This window comes from Cetorhinus maximus, chromosome 19 (genome assembly GCF_964194155.1).
Source record: "Cetorhinus maximus chromosome 19, sCetMax3.hap1.1, whole genome shotgun sequence".
In the NCBI taxonomy this organism is placed as follows: domain Eukaryota; kingdom Metazoa; phylum Chordata; class Chondrichthyes; order Lamniformes; family Cetorhinidae; genus Cetorhinus; species Cetorhinus maximus.
In genome coordinates this window covers 20,525,799-20,546,752 of record NC_135897.1, presented here as the reverse complement: position 1 = coordinate 20,546,752, position 20,954 = coordinate 20,525,799, and the positions used below count along the sequence as shown (strand labels likewise).

Sequence of the window (20,954 nt, the reverse complement as noted above, 5' to 3'; positions counted from 1 at the left end):
TTCTGGATCGCAACAATTTAAATTTTATGCATAGAAAATTCATTAAATTGCCACCTACCAGGAACAACTCATTGTGCCGCCTCTTCCACCCAATTACCAAACAGTTTCTCAGCCGTTCTAGGGTGTATGATTAAGAAGTTTGCGGACTGTACAAAAGTTGGCCATACGGTTGCTAATAAAGAAGAAGAAAGGTGTAGACTGCAGGAAGATATCAGCGGACTATTCAGGTGATGGAATAGTGCAAATAGAGTTCAATCCAGAAAAGTGTGAGGGAATGCATTTGGGCAAGGCTAACAATTAAGGCAAGGAAATACTCAATAAATGGTAGGATACTGAGAAGTATAGAGGAACAAAGGGACATTGGAGTGCATGTCCACAGATCACTGAAGATGGCTGGACAGGCAGATAAGGTGGTTAAGAAGGCATTTGGGATATGTGCCTTTATTAGTTGAGGCATAGAATAAAAGAGCAGGGAGGCTATGCTGGAACTGCATAAAACACAAGCTAGACCACAGCTAAAGTACTGCATGCAGTTATGGTCACCGTGCTGTAGGAAAGATATGATTGCGCAAGAGGGAGTACAAAGGAGATTTATGTTGCCTGGACTGGGGAACTTTAGTTATGAGGGATTGATTGGATAGGTTAGAGTTGCTCTCTTTTGAACAGAGGAGGCTGAGGGGAGACCTAATTGAATTTATGAGGGGCCTAGATATGACGGTTAGGGAGGCCTCATTCCCTTTGGCTGAAGCACCCATGACCAAGGGGCATAGATTTAGGATAAGAGGTAGGAGGCTGAGGGGAATTTTGAGGGGAAACATTTTCACCCAGGTGGTAGTGAGGCTCTAGAACTCACTGCCTGAAAGGGTAGTAGAGCCAGAAACCCTCATAACATTTAATAAGTGCTTGGATTTGCACTTGAAGTGCTGGAACCCACAAGGCTACAGACCAAGAGCTGGAAAGTGGGATCAGGTTGGGTTGCTTCTTGTCAGCTGATGCAGACACGATAGGTCAAAGGGTTTCCTTTCATGCTATAAATGTCTATGATTCTATGATTCTAATTTTGTTTTATTCTTTCATGGGAAGTGGATGTCACTGCAAGGACAGCATTTGTTACCCATCCCTAATTGCCCTTGAACTGAGTGGCTTCCTCGGCCATTTCAGAGGGCAGTTAAGAGTCAACCACATTGTGTGGATCTGGAGTCACCTGTAGGCCAGGCCAGGTAATGATGGTAGTTTTCCTTCCCTAAGGGACATTAGTGAACCAGATGGGTTTTTAACTACAATCGATGACAGTTTCATGGCCACCATTATTCAGATTACCTCCCAATTCCAGATTTTAAAAACTAATTTAATTTAAGTTCCACTAGCTGCCATGGAGCATTAGCCTGGGCTCCTTGAATACTAGTCCAGCGGCATTACCACTACACCACTGTCTCCCCCATAACTAACTCCTGGGATTCTAATTACTGGGAGCAGCCTGTGATTTGAGTGAAGAACCTCCAGCAACCTCTTGGGTGCTGATGATGGAGTTGCCAATAACATGTTACCTTGTGTCCACAGAGCACTGGTCCATTCTCCCAGACTTCCCGGATTACAACAAATGGGGATTTTCAGTCACAGCCTTAAACAATGAAGTCTACGTTACTGGTGAGATATCTACCTGCAGAAACATTCAGGAGACAGAAAGAATGAATTTGCATTTATATATCACCATCCACCTCCACTGCAGCAGCTAATTAATGCAACAAGGTCCCACCACAACAATGGGATGAGCTAGTAAATTGTTTTTGGTGATGGTTGACAGATGAATGTTGGTTAGGAACTGCTCAAATAGCATTGCGGCATTTTAATGTTCACTTGAACAGGCAGATGGGGCTCTGGTTTAACATCTCATCTGAAAATAGCACCTCTGACATGAAATGTCACTTTAAACAATGCCTTGGAAGGGACTTGTACCCACCATCCCTCTGAGCTGGATCAGACCGCCCAGGGGTCGCAGTAATACAATTTGTGATGACTGTCACTTTAAAATCAGTTCAATTGAGATGGGGGGGTGGTCACATGTTTTGTTCAACCAATGTGTGGCTAGTGCTGGGGAATAAATTCCAAGGAGGGGTTTCCCAGGTAAAAATGGCTGTACAAGGGGCTGGCTGGATACAAGCAGCCACGGAATCTCTCATGTAAATAAAGTTTGTTTTGTTTGACTAAGAAGTCTACCAGAGTGTGTTTCTACACAATTCTTTCATTCCTTTTGAATATCAAAAAGGGATCAAAATATCTTTTTGCCTTAAATGGTGGCTGATGTGATTAGTTTAATGGTCAGACCATTTCCAATGCCCACCCCCCGCCACCACCACCTCCCTGGCTGACACCAGCTAACTCTGTGGATCAAATTTAGAACTTTCCACAGCTTTCAGCACATTTATCCCAGTGGCTATCAGGAGTTTTTATTGTTTAAAGTCCAATGAAGGAGAATGATGCTTTATTATAGGATTTAATGCCAGTTTTACCCATCATAGATGGATCCTATAGGGCCTTGAGTTTCCATTGTTTTTTTTTGGTATAATTTGACCAAAATCAGCATAACTGGTGCCTGTTTAAAGGTAAATTACATCCACTGCAAATCGAGTTTCTGCAATCTTTTGCGCTAGTCTAAAAAAAATTATACCCGAAACAGGCCCCACCCACAAAACTGACTGCAGCCCAAAGATGAATTAATCACCATGGTGATTTTCTGCTAATTACACTCATTTGCAGGTCTTCAAGGAAGCTGTAAAAATTCCAGTTTCTTTTGGATCCCAGGACACTAACAGGGATGTTTTAAAAGCTCTTTGCTTATCTTTTGTGATAAATGCATTTTCTGCTGTGTTTGACAAAATGCACCCATAGCTACCACTCTTAAATATATCAAGGAATATTTTTCAAAGCAAAATTCCTGTCAGGAAAAGCTATGTTTTGAAATGCTTCCCCATTGCGCTGGTTCATGGCAGATTTTGTGTTTGGCGAGATGCAAGGGAGTTTGAGGGTAAACTCAAGGGAGAAAGCACTTTACAAAACAGGTGCAATAAATGCCTGAATCACCAATTGCCTCCAAAACAGATACCCCGCCCCCTAATATGGACCAAAAATAAACATCATATGAGGGAACAGGACTGCAATAGTTCAAGGTTCAAAGGGCTTCATTTATATCCAATATCCCAGTGTGATGGAAGAATCCCAAGAGATGTTTACAGGCTTCAAGAGTGAAATAGGCAGTTAGGGTGTGTTACATGAACTGGGGATCTCAGGTAAACAAAGTTCAAGAACCTTTCCTATGTAATTGGAAGTTGTGTGAGAGCTAACAGAGAAAGACTTGGGCCTACACACGAAACCCCTAATTATGGTTCCCATATGGTTCCTGTGCTATCCTACATGGTGAACAGAACAGAGCAGAGTGGGAAGTAGGACCAATGGGAATCTGCGACAGATTAATGGTTGGATCTTCCAATTGGCTTCTTGGGGTCTGCAAATACAATCTGCCTAAGCTGTCTGGATCGCGGTGTAGAAAATTCTTAAACTATCTTTGTCAATCTTTCAACCTCATCAAAGCTAGTTTACTAATCTCTGTCTCCTCCTCTTCCAGTAAACATGTTACATAGTTTCAATAGAAAGTCAAGGTTTAAAAAAAATAAACTGACCGTGAGCTTCTTGAAGAAATGTTTTTCAAAGATCACTTGACAAGCACTTCAACTGTTGCCTTTCCAGGAGGCTCCAGGGGCAGTAAGACTGACACATGGTCAACAACCCAGGCCTGGAAATTCCATTCCAAAGAAGGGACCTGGAAACCCATTGCTCCGATGTTAAAGCCCAGAACCAACCACTCTACAGCAGCATTAAATGGAGAAATCTACGCCATCGGAGGTAGCAGGCGAGAGATTGAAGACTAAATCTAGTGTAAAGTAATGGGATGGAGTACAGATTTAAAATGAAGCATTGTGGCCGAGATGCTTTCTTTCTTTTTTGATGTGTTACTTCGGTCATCACAGAACGTGAATTAGTTTCCCTAAGTCAGCTGTGTTTTTTCTTGTAGTGGAATGCTGAGGCTCAAGTTCAAAAAGGCTTAAGGACATAAGAACATAAGAGATAGGAGCAGGATCTGGCCATTCGGCCCCTCGAGCCTGCTCCACCATTCGATAAGATCAAGGTTGATCTGAGTGTGGCCCTAACTCCACTTTCCGCCTGTTCCCGATAACCCTAGACTCCCTTGTCAATCAGAAATCTGTATAACTCAGCCTTGAATATGGCATTGAATATTCAATGACCCAGTCTCCACTAGTCTCTAGGGAAGAGAATCCCAAAGACTAATGACTCTCTGAGACAAGAAATTCCTCCTCATCTCCGCCTTAAATGTGAGACTCTTTATTTTGAAGCTGTGCCCCCTCATTCTAGATTACCCTTAATGCTTAGTGGTGGCAATTTGGTATCCCATTCAGAAGTCCAATACCGCCTTGGACCTAGATAGGCAACTCAAGTTTCTCCAGTTGTCCAGTGTAACTCAATCTGATGAAAGTGGAAAATTCTTTTAGGCTTTCTAGAGGCTGTGAATGTCGAGGATAACCATAGTGAAAGAAGTGACTCCGGTTAGGTTTGACTAAGCTCAGTGTTACTGAGCTTCACAAGCAGCTAGAGAATCTCTGCACAATATCAGAATAGTTCCCGGCATGTACATTGTAAGAAGTGGCCTGTGGGAAACAAGAGGAATACTGAGGCAGAGGGTGGAAGTGGCTGATCACTCCCCAGTTGATGGAGAGAGGAGGCCAGGGTAGAGGCAATGCAGGAGACTACTGGATCCTGGGTGCCTTTGATTGGGATGTAGTGTATCCCAATGCAGTGGAAGGGATCAGGCCATGCAGTCCTGTAGTAAAGTATGACACTTTTTGAATTGCAGGTACCACTTTAGATGTTGTGGAAGTGGAACATTACGACCCGTACAATGATAGCTGGGCTCTGATTGGTCCCACGGTGAAGTATGTCACTAACTTCACTGTCACAGGGTGTGTGGGAAAGCTCTACGTGATTGGTTCGTGTGCAGCCAAGTACAATGTTCTCACTCTGCAGTGTTACAATCCTGTAATAGGTAGGTGCCAGTTCAACTTGCAGGAAAGAAAGGAGACTGCAGTGCAATATTGCATTTGATGACTGCCTTTAACTGATATGCCCCATTAAATGACCTGCTGCTCTATCTGATCTGTACATATACTGCACCGTAGTTTTATACTTAACCCATATCCTCTCCATTCCCATTCCATTCCTGCTTTCTCTGTTCCCTTTGTCACCCCTTTCCTTGCTTCCTTCCCCACTGCTCTTCCATTCCCTTTTCCACTTTATTTCCCATCCCTTATCTTGCTCTAATCCTTACTCTGTTTTTTATTTTTTTCCTCACTCTGTTCCTCTCCTGTTGTTTCTCAGGCTCTGTCCTTTCTGTTCTTTTTTGAGGATTTGCCTTCTTGCTGTTCCCCTCATTCTTTTCAGAATTGACACTTGCCCCACCGACAAATATATTGATTCTTCTACGCATTTGTTGAGAACTAATTTAAGAAAGTGGATACTACTGTAGGTCAGATTCTGCAGGAGGGATAGGTTAGGGGGAAAAGTGCCCAATATTGCCTTGTCTCTCATAGCAACCAGTGCTCGGGGAAGCAGCGAGAAAGGGGCAATTGAGGGAGCGCCATTTCCACACATGTTCTGGCAGCTGATAGACAGCACCAAAGCTGAAGGCTGGGTGAGTAGATGGCACACAAATGGAATATATATTGGGAAACTACTGTTAGCACAATACACTTGAGACATTGAAGAGCAAAAATACCAATACGACAGTCATTCTGATTGCTTAATTCACAATCCAAGCTGTAAAATTGGGTACAACTCAACCCTATTCCCTTGTGCAGAACCAAACATCTGTGTTCCTTGTTACCAAAGTTGTGTTCCCATTATTCTGCTGCTATAAGTTCCTCAGATTTGTTTATTTCAATTTGCTCAAGTATTGAGTTGTCACTGGAACAGATCACAATAATCTCAACTTCCTCAGAAATATTGATATTAGAGGTTGCTGTGGACCCAGCCAACCACCAATACTCAGTGACACCTTGGACTTCTCCATTTTGCCCACAGGGTCACACCCAGTTACCTTCTTTTCAAGACAATGTTCCTTCTAATACCATACTTCAAACTTTTACTATTTAGATCCAGGTGGTCGGAATGTAAGACTTTTCTCTCTAACTCTCTCCTCTTTCTCACTTTATCTCTGAAGATAACTGGAGTGTTATTGCCTCTCCCTTCATTCCCAAATACCTCTCGGCTCCCCGGTGTGTCTCTGTTGATGGAGTGATTTACTTAATTGGAGACAACACAAAGAAGGTTTACGCGTACAATTCTGAGGCCAACATGTGGCAGAAGGTAGGAGTGGGGAAGCTGAGGCTGACATTACTCTTAAATTACCAATCGCATTCAAATGACTCTTAACTTATCAATGTCTCTACGTTAACTCTTAACATAAACCATCAATATTCACAACACAGAAGGAAGGTTTGTTGACCCTTGTGTCTGTGCCAGCACTTTCCTAGGCTGAACCAAAACAAATCCGAGTTCCCTACTCTCTCCTCATAGCCCTTTGTCTTCCTGTGCTTCAGCAGTTTATCTATTCATCCTTTAAAAGATGGACCTGTTTCACCTGAATAACCCAACGTGACAACACACTTGCAGATTGATCAGCTCTCTGTGTGAAGAAACTTCTCCTGATCTCTCTTAGTGATGATTGTAACTTGATGAATCAGAGTTATGGGGAGAGATGTGTGGCCTCTGTGGGAATTCCAAGCAGTTAACTGTAATTAAGAATGTCAAACCTGCAGTATGCTGCACTGATGCATCAAAGTGATTCACCTTGTAATTTGTAATTTCCTCACATAAATATGAAGAAAGTAATGGTTCCCCCTACCCCCCTTTACCTTTAGTGGCTCAGTCACAACAACTTGTATTTTTCAAGCACCTTTAACACAGTGAAACACCCCAAGGTGTACATGTGAGCGCAATCAAACATAATTTGACACGAAAAGTTTGGTCAGAAAGTTAAGGAGTTGTCTTAATTGGCACTCACTCAAAAATAACCTGCTTACTGACGCTCAGTTTGGGTTCTGCCATGGCCACTCAGCTCCTGACCTCATTACAGCCCTAGTTCAAACATGGACAAAAGAGTTGAACTCCCGAGGTGAGGTGAGAGTGACTGCCCTAGCCATCATGACATCATTTGACCGAGTGTGGCATCAAGGAGCCCTAGCAAAACTGGAGTCAATGGGAGTCAGGGGGATAACTCTCCACTGGTTGGAGTCATATCTACTACAAAGGAAGATGGTTGAGTTTGTTGGAGGTCAATCATCTCAGTCCCAGACATTGCTGCAGAGGTTCCTCAGGGTAGTGTCCTAGGCCCAAGCATCTTCAGCTGCTTCATCAATGATCTTCCCTGCATCATAAGGTCAGAAGTGGGGATGTTCGCTGATGATTGCACAATGTTCAGCACCATTCGCGACTCCTCAGATACTGAAGCAGTCCATGTCCATATGCAGCAAGACCTGGACAACATCCTGGCTTGAGCTGATAAGTGACAAATTACATTTGCATCACACTAATGCCAAGTAAGGACCATCTTCAAAAGGAGAGAATCCAACCATCTCCCCTTGACATTCAATGGCATTACCATCTCTGAATCCCCCACTATCAACATCCTCGGGGTTACCATTGACCAGAAACTGAACTGCACCGGCCATATAAATACTGTGGCTACAAGAACAGGTCAGAAGCTGGAAATTCTGCAGGGTATCACTCACCTCCTGACTCCCCAAAACCCATCCACCATCTACAAGGCACAAGCCAGGAGTGTGATGGAGTACTCCTCACTTGCCTGGATGAGTGCAGCTCCAACAACATTCAAAAAGCTTGACACCATCCAGGACAAAGCAGCCCACTTGATTGGCACCACATCCACAAACATTCATTCCCTCCACCACTGACGCACAGTAGCAGCAGTGTGTACCATCTACAAGATGCACTGCAGCAACTGACCAAGACTCCTTTGACAGCACCTTCCAAACCTACGCCCACTACCATCTAGTATGGGAACATCACCTCCTGCAAGCTCCCCTCCAAGTCACTCACCATCCTGACTTGGAAATATATCACCGTTCCATCACTGTCGCTGGGTCAAAATCCTGGAACTCCCTCCCTAACAGCACTATGGGTGTCCCTACACCACATGGACTCCAGCGGTTCAAGAAGGCAGCTCACCACCACCTTCTCAAGGGCAATTAGGGATGGACAATAAATGCCGGCCTCGCCAGCAATGCCCACATCCCATGAAAGAATACAAAAAATCATTAACTCATACCTTGCAGTGAAAGGTTTAAGGATGGAATTCCAAAGTTTGGTACTTTAATTGGCAGCTGAGGTCAATGTGCAAGAAGCCAAAACTAGATGTGTGCAGAGATTTCGGAGGGTTGTTGGGCTAGAGGTCATTACAGAGAAAGTAAGGGGCAAAACGATCGAGGGATTTGAAATCAAGGGTGATAATTTTACAATTGCATTGGTAAATGAGATATGTAATAGCCCTCGGCTCCCTACACCTGTAATTGGTCTGGGCTCAGTTTGCTGATCAGCTTTGGGTGGCATTGGAGAAAAGTGCAGCTGGCGTACATCTGTCAGAATGTGTGTAGAATTTTAGTAGGGATTGGTTTGATATCTCCTTAAGTTGACTACCCCGGCTACACATACTGTCTAGGCCAGGCCATGGTCGCAGAGATAGAACGTGCCTGTGGAGCTTGCATCCCGGAGCGGGAGTTGGGGTTTTCAGGGGAGAAGAGGGGATATCATAGAGTTGTTACAGCATAGAAGGAGGGCATTTGGCCTGTCGTGTCTGTGCTGGCTCTCTGCTTGAGCAAAAGTTGGGGAAACTGGAGGGAAAAGACAGAATGAGGTTTTATTTGGTAGGGAGATCTGTCAGAGGAGAAATACGTGAAACAGGTGCCTGACCTGGGACACTGTTGTGCCTGCCTCTGAGTTAAATACAGATCCCTGAATTAAAAGTCCAGCGGGTGGCCCTGTCTTTTCTTTGTATGTTTTCCATGGCACTGGCACTTAATTTGACACGTTTTGACAATATGATGGTTTCTCTGCCATTATGATGCACCAAGACCTGGGCGAGTTGCATAAGTGTTTCACCTGCTTTCATGTTTCATGTTACTTTTCGAAATATATGCACACACACAATCTCCCAGTCTCTGGAATCTGCTGGCCCCTCCTATATGGAAGGACTTTTTCCAAGTAGACACTGGTTGCTGAGAAAGCTCATCCCCACATTAGACCTTATTGAAACATATAAGATCCTGAGGAGACTTGACAGGGTGGATGCTGGATGTTCCCCCTTTTGGGAGAGACTACAGCTAGGGAACACAGTTTAAAAACAAGAGATCTCCCATTTAAGATGGAGATGAGAAGAATTTTTTTCTCAGAGAGTTGTTAATATTTGGAACTCTCTTCCCTGGAGAGAGGTGGAGACGGGGTCAACGAATACTCTTAAGGGAGAGGTAAATAGACTCTTGACTAACAAGGGAGTCAAAGATTATCGGAGGTAGATGGAATGTGGACACAATTAGATCAGCCATGATCTTATTGAATGGCGGAGAAGGCTCGAGGGGCCGAATGGCCCACTCCTGCTCCTATTTCGTATGTTCCAATTTTCCAATCTGTGCTGGCAGTAAGCGAGTTTCTTCACAATCGGCATGTACTCTGAAAGTTTATGCCATGACACCTGCCTACACAGAATATTAACCTTCTTCCCCCTGCTCCTCTGTGCTTTAGTTGCAGCAGGTTTAATTTAACTTAAATGATAATTAATTCACACAATTCATCTTTCCTCCATTTGTAGATTCAGAGATTAAACAGCCTTGTTTTTCCTGTTGCTATGCTCTCAACTTCCATTTTCAAGGCAGAAAAACAATTTTGTTTTTGGTAAAAAGGTTTTCATTGGCTGAAAATCAGTTCTGAAGACCTGTTCTCCAACCAATCAAACCAGTTCTACAGATTAGCAAAGTCTTTTTTATTTATTCTTGGGGTGTGTGCACCACTGGCAAGGCTAGCGTTTTGAGAAGGTGGTGGTGAGCTGCTTTCTTGAACCTCTGCAGTCCATGTGGTGTAGGTACAGCCACAGTGCTGTTAGGGAGAGGAGTCCAGAATTTTGACCCAGCAACAGTGAATGAACGGCGATGTATTTCCAAGTCAGGATGGTGAGTGACCTGGAGGGGAACTTGCAGGCAGTGATGTTCCCATGCATCTGATCCCTTGCCCTTCCTGTGCCAGATGGGTTTGTCTCTGACAATGTACTAGAACGTAGAAAGTCTATAACCAACAAATAAGGGTCACCCCTGTAATCTGATTGAATGTACTAATGTGCACTTTAATGATAGACAGTTATACCATGTCTGAGCATTACTGATAGATGAGTGAAGTGCAAATATATGAAGACCAACACAGCCATGATTCACTGTACTGGTATCCCATTGTTCATTCTACTGGTAGCCCATGGTTTATTCATGTATTCCAACTGGTACCCCATGATCCATTGCACTGATGTTCCACAATCCATCACACAGACATTCCATGATGCATTGTTTGGTTCTTCTCTTTCAGGTTCAGCTGCTCCATAAGTTACATGAGAATGGGGGCATGGTGGTGATTGCTGGGAAGATCTATGTTACTGGCGGTCATTGGAAGGGGATGGAAGGAGACTACAGTGTGGAGTTGGAGGTGTACGATTGTGTCAAGGATGTGTGGACTATCGAAGGCTTCCTGCCGCGCCCCTGGCTTTATCATGGGTCTTGCTCCATTTTCATTGACACATCCAGATGGACTGAACTGTTTCCAGACAGCAACACCTAGAGAAACACTCTGTAACTCTTCCTAGTCTGCGCACCCAATTAAGGACACTGCCTGCACAGCACAGCACAGTTCACACAGTGAACAGTTAGTCGAAAAGAGAGGGGTGGAACCCACTGTCCAGAGCAAGACTATGGGCTGCACATGCTAGTTTTTAGCAGCTTCACCTTCTTTAGTCTGAGAGGTATTTTTTCTAGAAAGGCTCCCAGGAGGTCTGGTATTCAATGAAGTGAATGGGCTGTAGTTACAAAGTCTTGCTCAACACCTAACATGTCTGCCATCCAACATAACTTTGATCAAACTCAGTCACAAGTTATGCTTATTAAATTTGGTTTCAGTGTTCAGCTAGGACATGGGAGGGAAGTGAATTATTCAATATAAATGGTCCCTTGGCAACCCGGAAAAAAGCTAATAGTGTTGCCTGTTATATCTGGAGCAGGCCCTTGACATTCATATCGAGCAGTAATTCAGTGACAGCACATCTCTCCAAACAAGGAACCAGCGCTCCACATCAAAAGCACTCACTTCCACAGTTACCCTTACTTTGAAGAGTGGTGATGAGTAAATAACTGGTCGCAGTATCCTTTCTTAACTGTATATTATGTTCTTTTACCTCAAGTAAGATAACCCCATCCCTCTTGTAGTGCCAAAACATGAACCTGTATCAAAGGTATCCTCCCAACTGCTTTAACAGCTGTTTCAGAGTCAAGGATCCTCTTTGAAATGGAATTCCCCTTTAACACCTTAGCACAAAATAGTGGGGAAACTGGACAAATATTGTGTAAAAGCAGTACAACCCAATAATACCTTTTTCAAGTGGAGAGTGAAATCAAATTAAGACTGAGGGGGAAAAAACCATTATTCTCCTGTCCATTTAGCTTAGCAACATTGGGCCATTATGCTTTATTTAAAATTAATCTTCAAAATCGTGTCATAGAACGGTTTTGTCCCCATGGTAACCAGACATTGAAAACCAGCACCATCTGCTAACTGAACTTGGAACTGCAACAAAAAAACCACCAACGGGCAGGATTTTCACCTCGTTGGCCGCGAAACCGACCGCCGCCCGCAATCAGGCCCCACCCAACTGCAATTTCACGAGGGCTGGCCAATCAACGGCCAGCCAGCGGGAAAGGCCCCGCTAAGAGCCTCAGTGCTGCCAGGGTTGGGGGGTGGGTGGGGGGGGGCGGTGGGAAGAGCGCGAGCACTGAAGTGTGCGCATGCACAGGGGGCGCGCACACTGAAAGCTCCCTGAAGGCACAGAGCTGCCTCAGGGAGCTCAGGATTTTTGACATTACATTTTGACAGTAAAGAATTGAAAAATAAGGAAAACATGTCCCCTAACGTGACTCCGTCACATGAGCAGGGACATGTTGAAAATGAGTTTTAAGAGTTTTAATTTTTTTAAAATCACTGGTCGAAACCAAATGCTGCTTGGCCTATTCGCCCGCCCGCCAACTGGAAGTTTCGACGGGCAGGGAAAAATTCAACTTAATGAATTATTTAATGGGCTCAATAGCCCTCTTAAATGTCTGCGGGCGCGCTGCCAACTCCTGCGTGCGCCTGCCATCCGAAATATCGCGCGAGTGCGCAATGAAGTTGGGACGGTCACCTGATGTCATCACGCGCTATTTCACGCTCGTGCATGTCGGGCGCACATCCGCACACCGAGCTGAAAATCCTGGCCATGGACTTTGAAAATTGTCCTCGAGAACCTTGGACCTGCACTGTGTGCTGGGACACTCTTGTGGGGTGGGTGCTGGTTACACCGGATGAGAACAGGGTAGGAGGGGACTCAGGGGAGTACAAATTTCTTGCATCCACCCTTCCGCCAGACCTGCTGGCTCTTGCTTCAGCTGCTGGCTGACATTGCTCCTTCAGTGGTTCTCCCTGACGGGACCCTCACTTGTGCTGACACTGACGTAGGTGACCGTAGGTCTGACACACAAGTGTGTGGTGTTATTGGAAATCCCTCTCCATCTTGCTTACAGTAGTGTTGCCAACCCTAATTAATTACCTGAAGAGAAAAAATTTGCAGTGCTCCGGGGAAAGATAGGGAAGTAGAACTAGCTCGATAGCTCTTACACAGAGCCAGCATAGACCTGATGGGCGAATGGCCTCCTTCTGGGCTGTAACCGTTCTATCATTGCACAGCCTCCCATCTCCAACTTCCCCGGCCAAGCAACCAGACTTTTTCCCACACCTTCAATATTTTTAAAGCTATGAAGTGAAAGTGTTCAAAGGAAATGGCAAAACACTTTTGGTAAAAAATGCTTGAGTGATTCTTGTTCTCCCTGGTTGCTAGCAACAGTGTTCAGTTAGATAAATCTTTCTTTCCTTGATAGTCCTGGAGGACTGGTTTCCCAAGGCTACAGTGGCTGAGTGGGGCTTCAGGCTGTTAAGGCCTAAACGTTTTTTGACTAAAACCAGCAAAAGTTGAGGTGGAGTGAGTTAACACCTTCATGGTGGTATGGATAAATATCTGTGACTGGGATTGAGTTTACTGATACAGTGGTAGACTGAGATGGTTAAACATTGTATAGGACAATAAAAGGCCAACATCTGGAGGGCAGCTGTGTTAGGGTTGGTCATGAGAGGAAATCAATGGATGAGGTTTTATAGAATTACCTTTGGGGATTAGAGAATATTTATATAGGACTAACCCTCTGGAGAGTAAATGTAGAGTCTGTGATAGAATAGATTGTACCGGGCCTGTGGGGAGAGATTGAATGAGTGGGTAGAGTCCTTGCTGGGAACTTTCTTGCGGTTCCTCCGGCTCCAACACCGCAATTTTGCTGGAAGTTCGGTGGGAGTCCGCAGCTTCTGTGTGTTAATGGTTTTTCTACCGCACAGCCACTTACAGCCACTGAGCAGGAGGAGCTCCAAGGAAATATAAACCGAAAATGCTGGAAATCCTCAGCAGGTCTGGCAGCATCTGTGGAGAATGTTATGTCTGTAACAGGATTTAAGCAAGTACAGATGTTAGGAAAGGGTTGGCGGAAGAAAACTTCCCACTTCACTTCCTGTCAGGGCTCTTCCATTCTCCCAGCTTTTTTTGTCCCCATTGCATCAGTTCTGGTGATACCATCTTCGACAGCTCACTTTAAGAGTTTCCAGTTTCCTGACACTAACCACCTCCTTTTCACCATGGGCTGCCAAACCCTCGACATCTCCATCCCCTATCAGGATGGTCTGAAGGCTCTCTGCTTCTCCCTTGAATGGAGTCCCCATCCATTATCAACCTTCTCTGCCTGACTGAACATTGAACAAATGCTTCTTTCATTTTACTCACTCCCTCCAAATAAAAGGTGTTGCTATGGGGACTCCCTGGGGGCCTAACTATACCTTCCTTTTCATGGTATATGTGGAACATTCGTTGTCCTAGTCCTACTCACCAGCACCTTCTCAAGGGCAATTAGGAATGTGCAAAAAATGCTGGTCTAGCCAGCGACACCCATACCCTGTGAATGAATAAATAAAAAAATCTCAGACCACCACGCTCATCACTTTTTTCAGTACATCGACAACTATGTCAGTACCACTTTCTGTTCCTGCCCTGAACTGCTGGAAAGCTTCATCAATTTTGCTTCCAATTTCCACCCTTCTCTCACATGGCCCATCTCTGATTCTTCCCTCCCCTTCCTCAACTTCTCTGTCTCCACATATGAGGATAGGCCATAAGCCCATTGATTCTCACAGCCACCTTTACTCCATTTCCTCACATTTTGCTTCCTGGAAGGACTCCCTCCCATTTTCCCAGTTTCATCGCCTCAGTCACATCTGTTCTGATGATGCCACCCTCCATACCAGTGCTTCTGAAATGTTTACCATTAACCTCAAGGAGAAATCCTCCCCTCTGATTGGGGTTGGCAGGGGTCTCCACCATATCTGTTTAATTTTCTGCACTTCTGCTCTTACTCTTTCCCCTCCCTCCTAGAACCATGATGGGGTTCTTCATGTCCTCACCTTCCATCCCCCCAGCCTCCATATTCAGCAGATCATCCTTCGCCATTTCCAACAACATCAAATTCAACAGTCTCAGATCATGAGCACTGAATCATAGATTCATACAACGGTTCCAGCAAAGAAAGAGGCCATTTGGCTCATCATGTCTGCAAGAGCAATTCATCCAGAACTACTCCCCCACCTTTTCCCATAACCCTGCAAATTGTTCCTCTTCAGATTATGATCCAATGGTCCCATTTTCTGGCGGGGGGGCAGTGGTTGGTGGGAATCTGTTAGTAATGATTCTGCTGCTTTCATTTACACCTCCTCTAGATAGATTTATTGTTCATTTATTTGTGCGCTTACCATCTCCTTTGGCCTTGCACCATCATCCCTTTTGAGATTTAATCTCTCCTTCCACCCTTTCATAGACTTTCCCTTTTGTTTTTTCCTCTTCCTTCTTTCTCTGCCCTCTGTCCTTGCTTAACATCTGTTATATCTCTAACATTTTCCATTCTGATAGAGGGTCATCAATCTTTCTGCATGGATGCTGAGTGTTTCCAACATTATGTTTATATTTCAGATTTCCAGCATCCACTGTATTTTGACATATGTATTAGCTCCGAGGCTATTCCAGGCCCAAGATGGAACAGGCTGTTCCTGGGCTGTGGGGGAGATTAACTCAGAGAAATACGTCCATTTCCTACTTTTCTTGCTGTATCCGAGATTGCGGGTCCTTTTGTAGCCCTCCTGCCCTCCCCTCCCCCACCCCATTGCAGTTTTCCCTGATCTCTTCTTTCCAATGTCTAGTTCCTCATTGCCTTTTACCATCTTTATTACCAGACAACCAATCACTGTCTATGAGTCAGAACAATGAACAACACCAGGAAACTCAGCTCCGAGTGTAAATCTCCTGTGAAGTGCAGCTCCACCTCAGATGCCACAGGCTCACAGGTTCCAGGGTAGCTCCAGTCATTCTTTACACATTACAAGCAACTAAAACTAAACCGTGACAAAGCATAGCAAATGAAACACAAGACATCCTAAAGTATGGAACGACACCTCCTCAGCATGGAATACAAACAGAAACTTTGAGAAATGCTCAGCAGGTCAGGCAACATCTGTGGAGAGAGAAACAGAGTTAACGTTTCAGGCTGATGACCTTTCTGGGAAACTGGGAAAAATCAGATTTTAAGCAAGGGCAGACACAGGAAAATAGGGGTGGGGGGGAAAAAAACAAAAGGGACTTAGGCAGGAGCACAGAAGTATGAAACGACAGAAGCCAAACAGATACGATAATGGGACAAGCTAGAAACAAAAGCTGGGCCCAGAGGAGGTGTCAATGGTTACAGAAGGATAGAAGAGGGGGAGAGAAGTTTGGAAAATCTGACAGGGAGGAGAAAACTCCATTGACATCTTCATCATACTTTGACTTCGAAGCATTGCCCCATACAGTTTGTTAGATATCAGTTCCAAATGGAAAAACCGACTTCACATTACGTAAATTGAATATAAACAGATATTTTAAAGTGTGTTATTTTATTCTGTTTTCTTATTTAATGCCTTGAGCTGTCAGAAAGATCTAAATAAATGAATAAGTAAATCAAAATCCTGCTTAACTGCACACTTCCATGGTGAGATTATTGTGCAGGAATGTTTGTTAAATTCATTGGTAAAATCATTGAATTATTGAAATGACCCTGTGCATACTGGAATAGTCCTTATCACTTCCTCCTCACTGCCCACTCCCTCCTCCGTCTCCCTCCTCAAACTTTAGCACTATTGGAGATAGTTGCTAGGTGCTCTAAGGTGTCATGAGCCATGTCTGCAGATAATGGCCTTGACTGCCTAGACACCAACCTGGTACTTGTCCTGTGGATCAAACATTGCTTGACTGGTGGAGGGTCTCAGAATGAAGGCATTGTAACAGATGCCTGGGAAGCGAGCACTGCCTTGTGGAGGGGGTTGCAAATGCACAGAACTGTTCATGTAGGGAGCACCATAATGTGAGCGAGCACATAGGTGGTGCAGCTTTAACCTTGGGGTCCTTCTAACATGTAAAATTGCACTGTCCTCTCATGGTGCTGCCATTTCCCATGAGGAATCAGATGGGATGGTTTGATGGAATGAGAGCCTGGAATACACCCAAGCCCAAAAGTTAAGGACCATCTAAACCTCTGGCAGTCATTGCCAGTTGATGACTTTGGTTGTAGGTCAGCAAGGAGCACGGGGCATAACTCTTGTCTGGTCCCTTTTAAACTGATGCTCGAGTGGAGACGTGTTTGCCTCTGGCTGTGGATCCTGGTAAGGGGGCAAGTAGCAGATAGGTGCAAAGCATCTCTGGTGCAGCCTGACCTGCCAGGCTTCCTAATTGTCCCTTTTCTTATCCCTGTATAAAAACCCAAGTAAAGGCTTATTCCCATAAGGAAAGCACAACTGTGGAATTTCCTTTTGGACCTGGTGAACACTCAATTCCCAGGTCTGGCAAAGAGGGAAAGGGGGTGGGGGCATATTATATTGGGTCTTTTCCCCGACAATACTGGCTGAGGACTTCCTGAACATTCCCAAGCCCACATCAATGGGCTTGTGGCTGGAGTAAGAGCAAGATTCAAATGAGGCAGGAGAGGGAGATTCTTGGCCTTCCGCCCCAGTTTTCGCTGAGTCAGATCACAGGACCACCAGCAGGAAAAACAGTTGAAGAAACCAGATGGGGGACCTTAAAGCCAGGATCGCCTTGGACTCTGAAGATATCAAAGGCAAGTTTGGTTTTAGTAATTTCAACTTTCCCAGGATGGCCTACGGGCCTCAGAACTTTCTGGCAACCAGAAAGTGCATGATACTGGAGACCAGGAGCCTCAGGCCTTTTAAGTCTTCAGTTTTGTTCCCGTTTCCACTCTCCAGTCCAGGCGCAAGGCCCTTCCAGGATTAGAGTCGCTTCCTAGACAAGTAAATGACCTGGGCCAGGAAACTTTGGGCAGACTCCTCCCCTCACTGTATGCTGCTCAGGCCAAGTGTCCAGCTGGAGCACCAAAGGAAAGAATTGATCCTTATGGTAACAGGTAAACTGGTAACATTCTACAAAGCCAGACCCCAGGCCTCTTCCACTGTCTCAGTATTATGCCATTTTGTACCTCCAGAGCATTAGAAAGATGGGGAATGTGAGAAGAAAAGGTAAGGGTGACTGTTTCCAACTGCATTCTTGGCATGTAGGCCAGACCAGATAAGGGTGGCAGATTTCCTTCCCAAAAGGCCATTAGTGAGGCAGAAAGGGTTTTTATAACAATCAATGATAGTTCTGTGGTCACCATTACTGAGACAAGCTTTCAATTCCACATTTATTAATTGAATTTAAATCCCACCAGCTGCTGTGGTGGGATTTGAGCCCATGTCCCAGGGCATTAGCCTGGGCTTCTGCATTATTAGTCCAGTGACATTACCACTACACTACCATCCCCCCTATAAAATGTCATTTATTATATCATCAAATGCTTCCTCTAACATCAGAAACACACTTAATGTCTGTCAGTAACATTAGGACATACAGTCCTGTATTTTTTGATACAAGTACTCAATGTAGAAGCACAGGCGAAGGCAATTATCCTATTGCACCTTTGTCTACTCCCTGAAGGTTCTCATCCCAATTCTCTGCTTCTTTCCATCCCTTTCCTAGAACTTTATTATTTTTTCCTTCTGTAATACATACCTGATTTCCTTTTAAGTGAACTTATGGGGTGGGATGTTCCTGACATAGAATATAAGCACGAATCAGGACCACTTTCAAACACTGCTCAATTCTGCAGTGTGCCCTCCAGCACAATCTTCCAGGAGATGGTAAATTAAGAGGTTGCCTCTGCGTTTGCCACCCCTTTAAGGATGTCGGGTGGTTTCCCAAGGTGGGAGGCCCAATGAGAGGGCCTGCAGCACTGGTTGGCCAGCAGCCCCACCGGGAGCTGCCACTGAGATAGAAAGGGGTGTGTGAGGGCGTCTCAAAATGGAGGCGCTCTTGGATGTGTGTAGAAAATTTAAAAATAAAGAAGGAGATTGCGAAGATGGGAAGGGGTGAGGGCACGGAAGGATTTAAAAACAAAGATGAGGATTTTCAAATCGAGACATTGCAGTGTAAATCAGTGAGTACAGGGGTGATGGATAACCAGGATTTGGCGTGAGTTAGGTCACAGGCAGCAGAGTTTGGATGACCTCATAGAATATTGGTGACCAGCCAGGAATCATCGAGTCTGGAGGTAACAATGATCAAGGTGAGGTTTCAGCAGCAGAAGAGCTTAGGCAGGGACTGAGTCGAGCAATGTTACAGAGCTGGAAATTGGTGGTCTTAGTGATGGCACAGGTTGTGGTCAGAAGCTCATCTCGAAGTCAAATATGAGACTGAGGTAGTGAAGAGTCTGGTTCAGCTTCATACAATTGCAAGGGAAATGGATGAAGCCGGTGGATAGGGAGTGGAGTTTGTGGCGGGGAACAAAGGCAATGGCTTCAGCCTTCCAAATTTGAATTGGAGGAAATTCCTGCTCATCCAACACTGAGGCCAGACCCAGTCTCTGACAATTTCAAGACTGTAGAGGAAGCAAGAGAGTTGGTGATGAGGTAGAGTTGGGTGCCATCAGGGTACATATGGAAACTGACATTTGTGTTTTTGGATGGTGTCACCAAGGGGCAGTGTGTGGATCAGAAATTGGAGGAGGCCAAGGATAGATCATTGGGCAACACCAGAGGTAATGGTGAGGGAATGGGAAGAGAAGCCATTGATGGTGATACACTGTTTATGAATAGTTGGCTAAGAATGGAAGGATGAGAGCAGTCCCACCCAGCCAGACAACAGTGGAGAGGCGTTGGAAGAAGATGGCATTGTCAACGATGTCAAAGACTGCAGGAATGTCAAGACAGATGAAGAGGGACAATTTACCTTTGTTACAATCACATATCATAGGGGAGGCGATAACGTAGTGTATTGTAGCTGGACTAGTAATCCAGAGACTCAGGGTAATGTACTGGGACCTGGGCTCAAATCCTGCCATGGCAGTCTAATGATGACCATGAAACCATTGTTGATTGTTGTAAAAATCCATCTGGTTCACTAATGCCCTTTAGGGAAGGAAAACTGCTACCCTTTACTGGTCTGGCCTACATATGACTCCAGACCCACAGCAACATGGTTGGCTCTTAGAAATGCCTTCTGAAATGACCTAGCAAGCCACTTAGTTGTATCAAACTGCTACAAAGTCACAAAAAAGGAACGAAACCAGGCGGACCACCCGGCATTGACTGAAGCATCAGAAATGACAACGGCAATTTCAGCCCTGTCGACCCTGCGAAGTCCCCCTTACTAATATCTGGGGGCTGATGCCAAAATTGGGAGAGCTGTCTCACAGACTAGTCAAGCAACAGCCTGACATAGTCACCCTCATGGAATCATATCTTACAGATAATGTCCCAGACCCAGCAGAGGTGGTATACAGTCAGGAGGGAGTTGCCCTGGGAGTCCTCAACATCAAATCTGGACCCCATGAAGTCTCATGGCATCAGGTCAAACATGGGCAAGGAAACCTTCTGCTGATTACTACATACCGTCCCCGCCCCTCAGCTGATGAATCAGTGCTCCTCCATGTTGAACACCACTTGGAGGAAACACTGAGGGCGGTAAGGGGGCAGAATGTACCCTGGATGGCGGACTTCAATGTTCATCATCAAGAGTGACTCAGCTGGCCAAGTCCTAAATGACATAGCTTCTGGACTGGGTCTGCGGGCAGGTGGTGAGGGAACCAACAAGAGGGAAAAACATACTTGGCCCTTGACCAACCTGTCTGCCACAGATGCATCTGTCCATGATAGTATCAGTAGGATTGACCACTGTACAGTTCTCATGGAGATGAAGTTCCTCCTGACTGTATACCACCTCTGCTGGGTCTGGGACATTATCTGTAAGATATGATTCCATGAGGATGACTATGAAGTTCTGCCTTCACATTGAGGATACCCTCCATCGTGTTGTGCGGCACTACCACTGTGCTAAATGGGATAGATTTTGAACAGGTCTA

At 45.0% G+C, this 20,954-nt stretch overlaps 1 protein-coding gene across 1 annotated transcript in view; it reads left to right on the top strand.

Annotated features, from left to right (window-relative positions):
• Positions 1-16,528, top strand: part of klhl30 (kelch-like family member 30) — a 37,083-nt gene extending 20,555 nt beyond the window's left edge. Inside the window, exons 3-7 of the mRNA XM_078563563.1 lie at positions 1,561-1,647; positions 3,745-3,900; positions 4,928-5,116; positions 6,290-6,435; positions 10,714-16,528. Coding sequence (XP_078419689.1) covers positions 1,561-1,647; positions 3,745-3,900; positions 4,928-5,116; positions 6,290-6,435; positions 10,714-10,962 — 827 coding nt within the window. The 3' untranslated portion in view covers positions 10,963-16,528. The remainder of the gene's footprint in view (positions 1-1,560; positions 1,648-3,744; positions 3,901-4,927; positions 5,117-6,289; positions 6,436-10,713) is intronic.
• Positions 16,529-20,954: the final 4,426 nt, after the last annotated feature.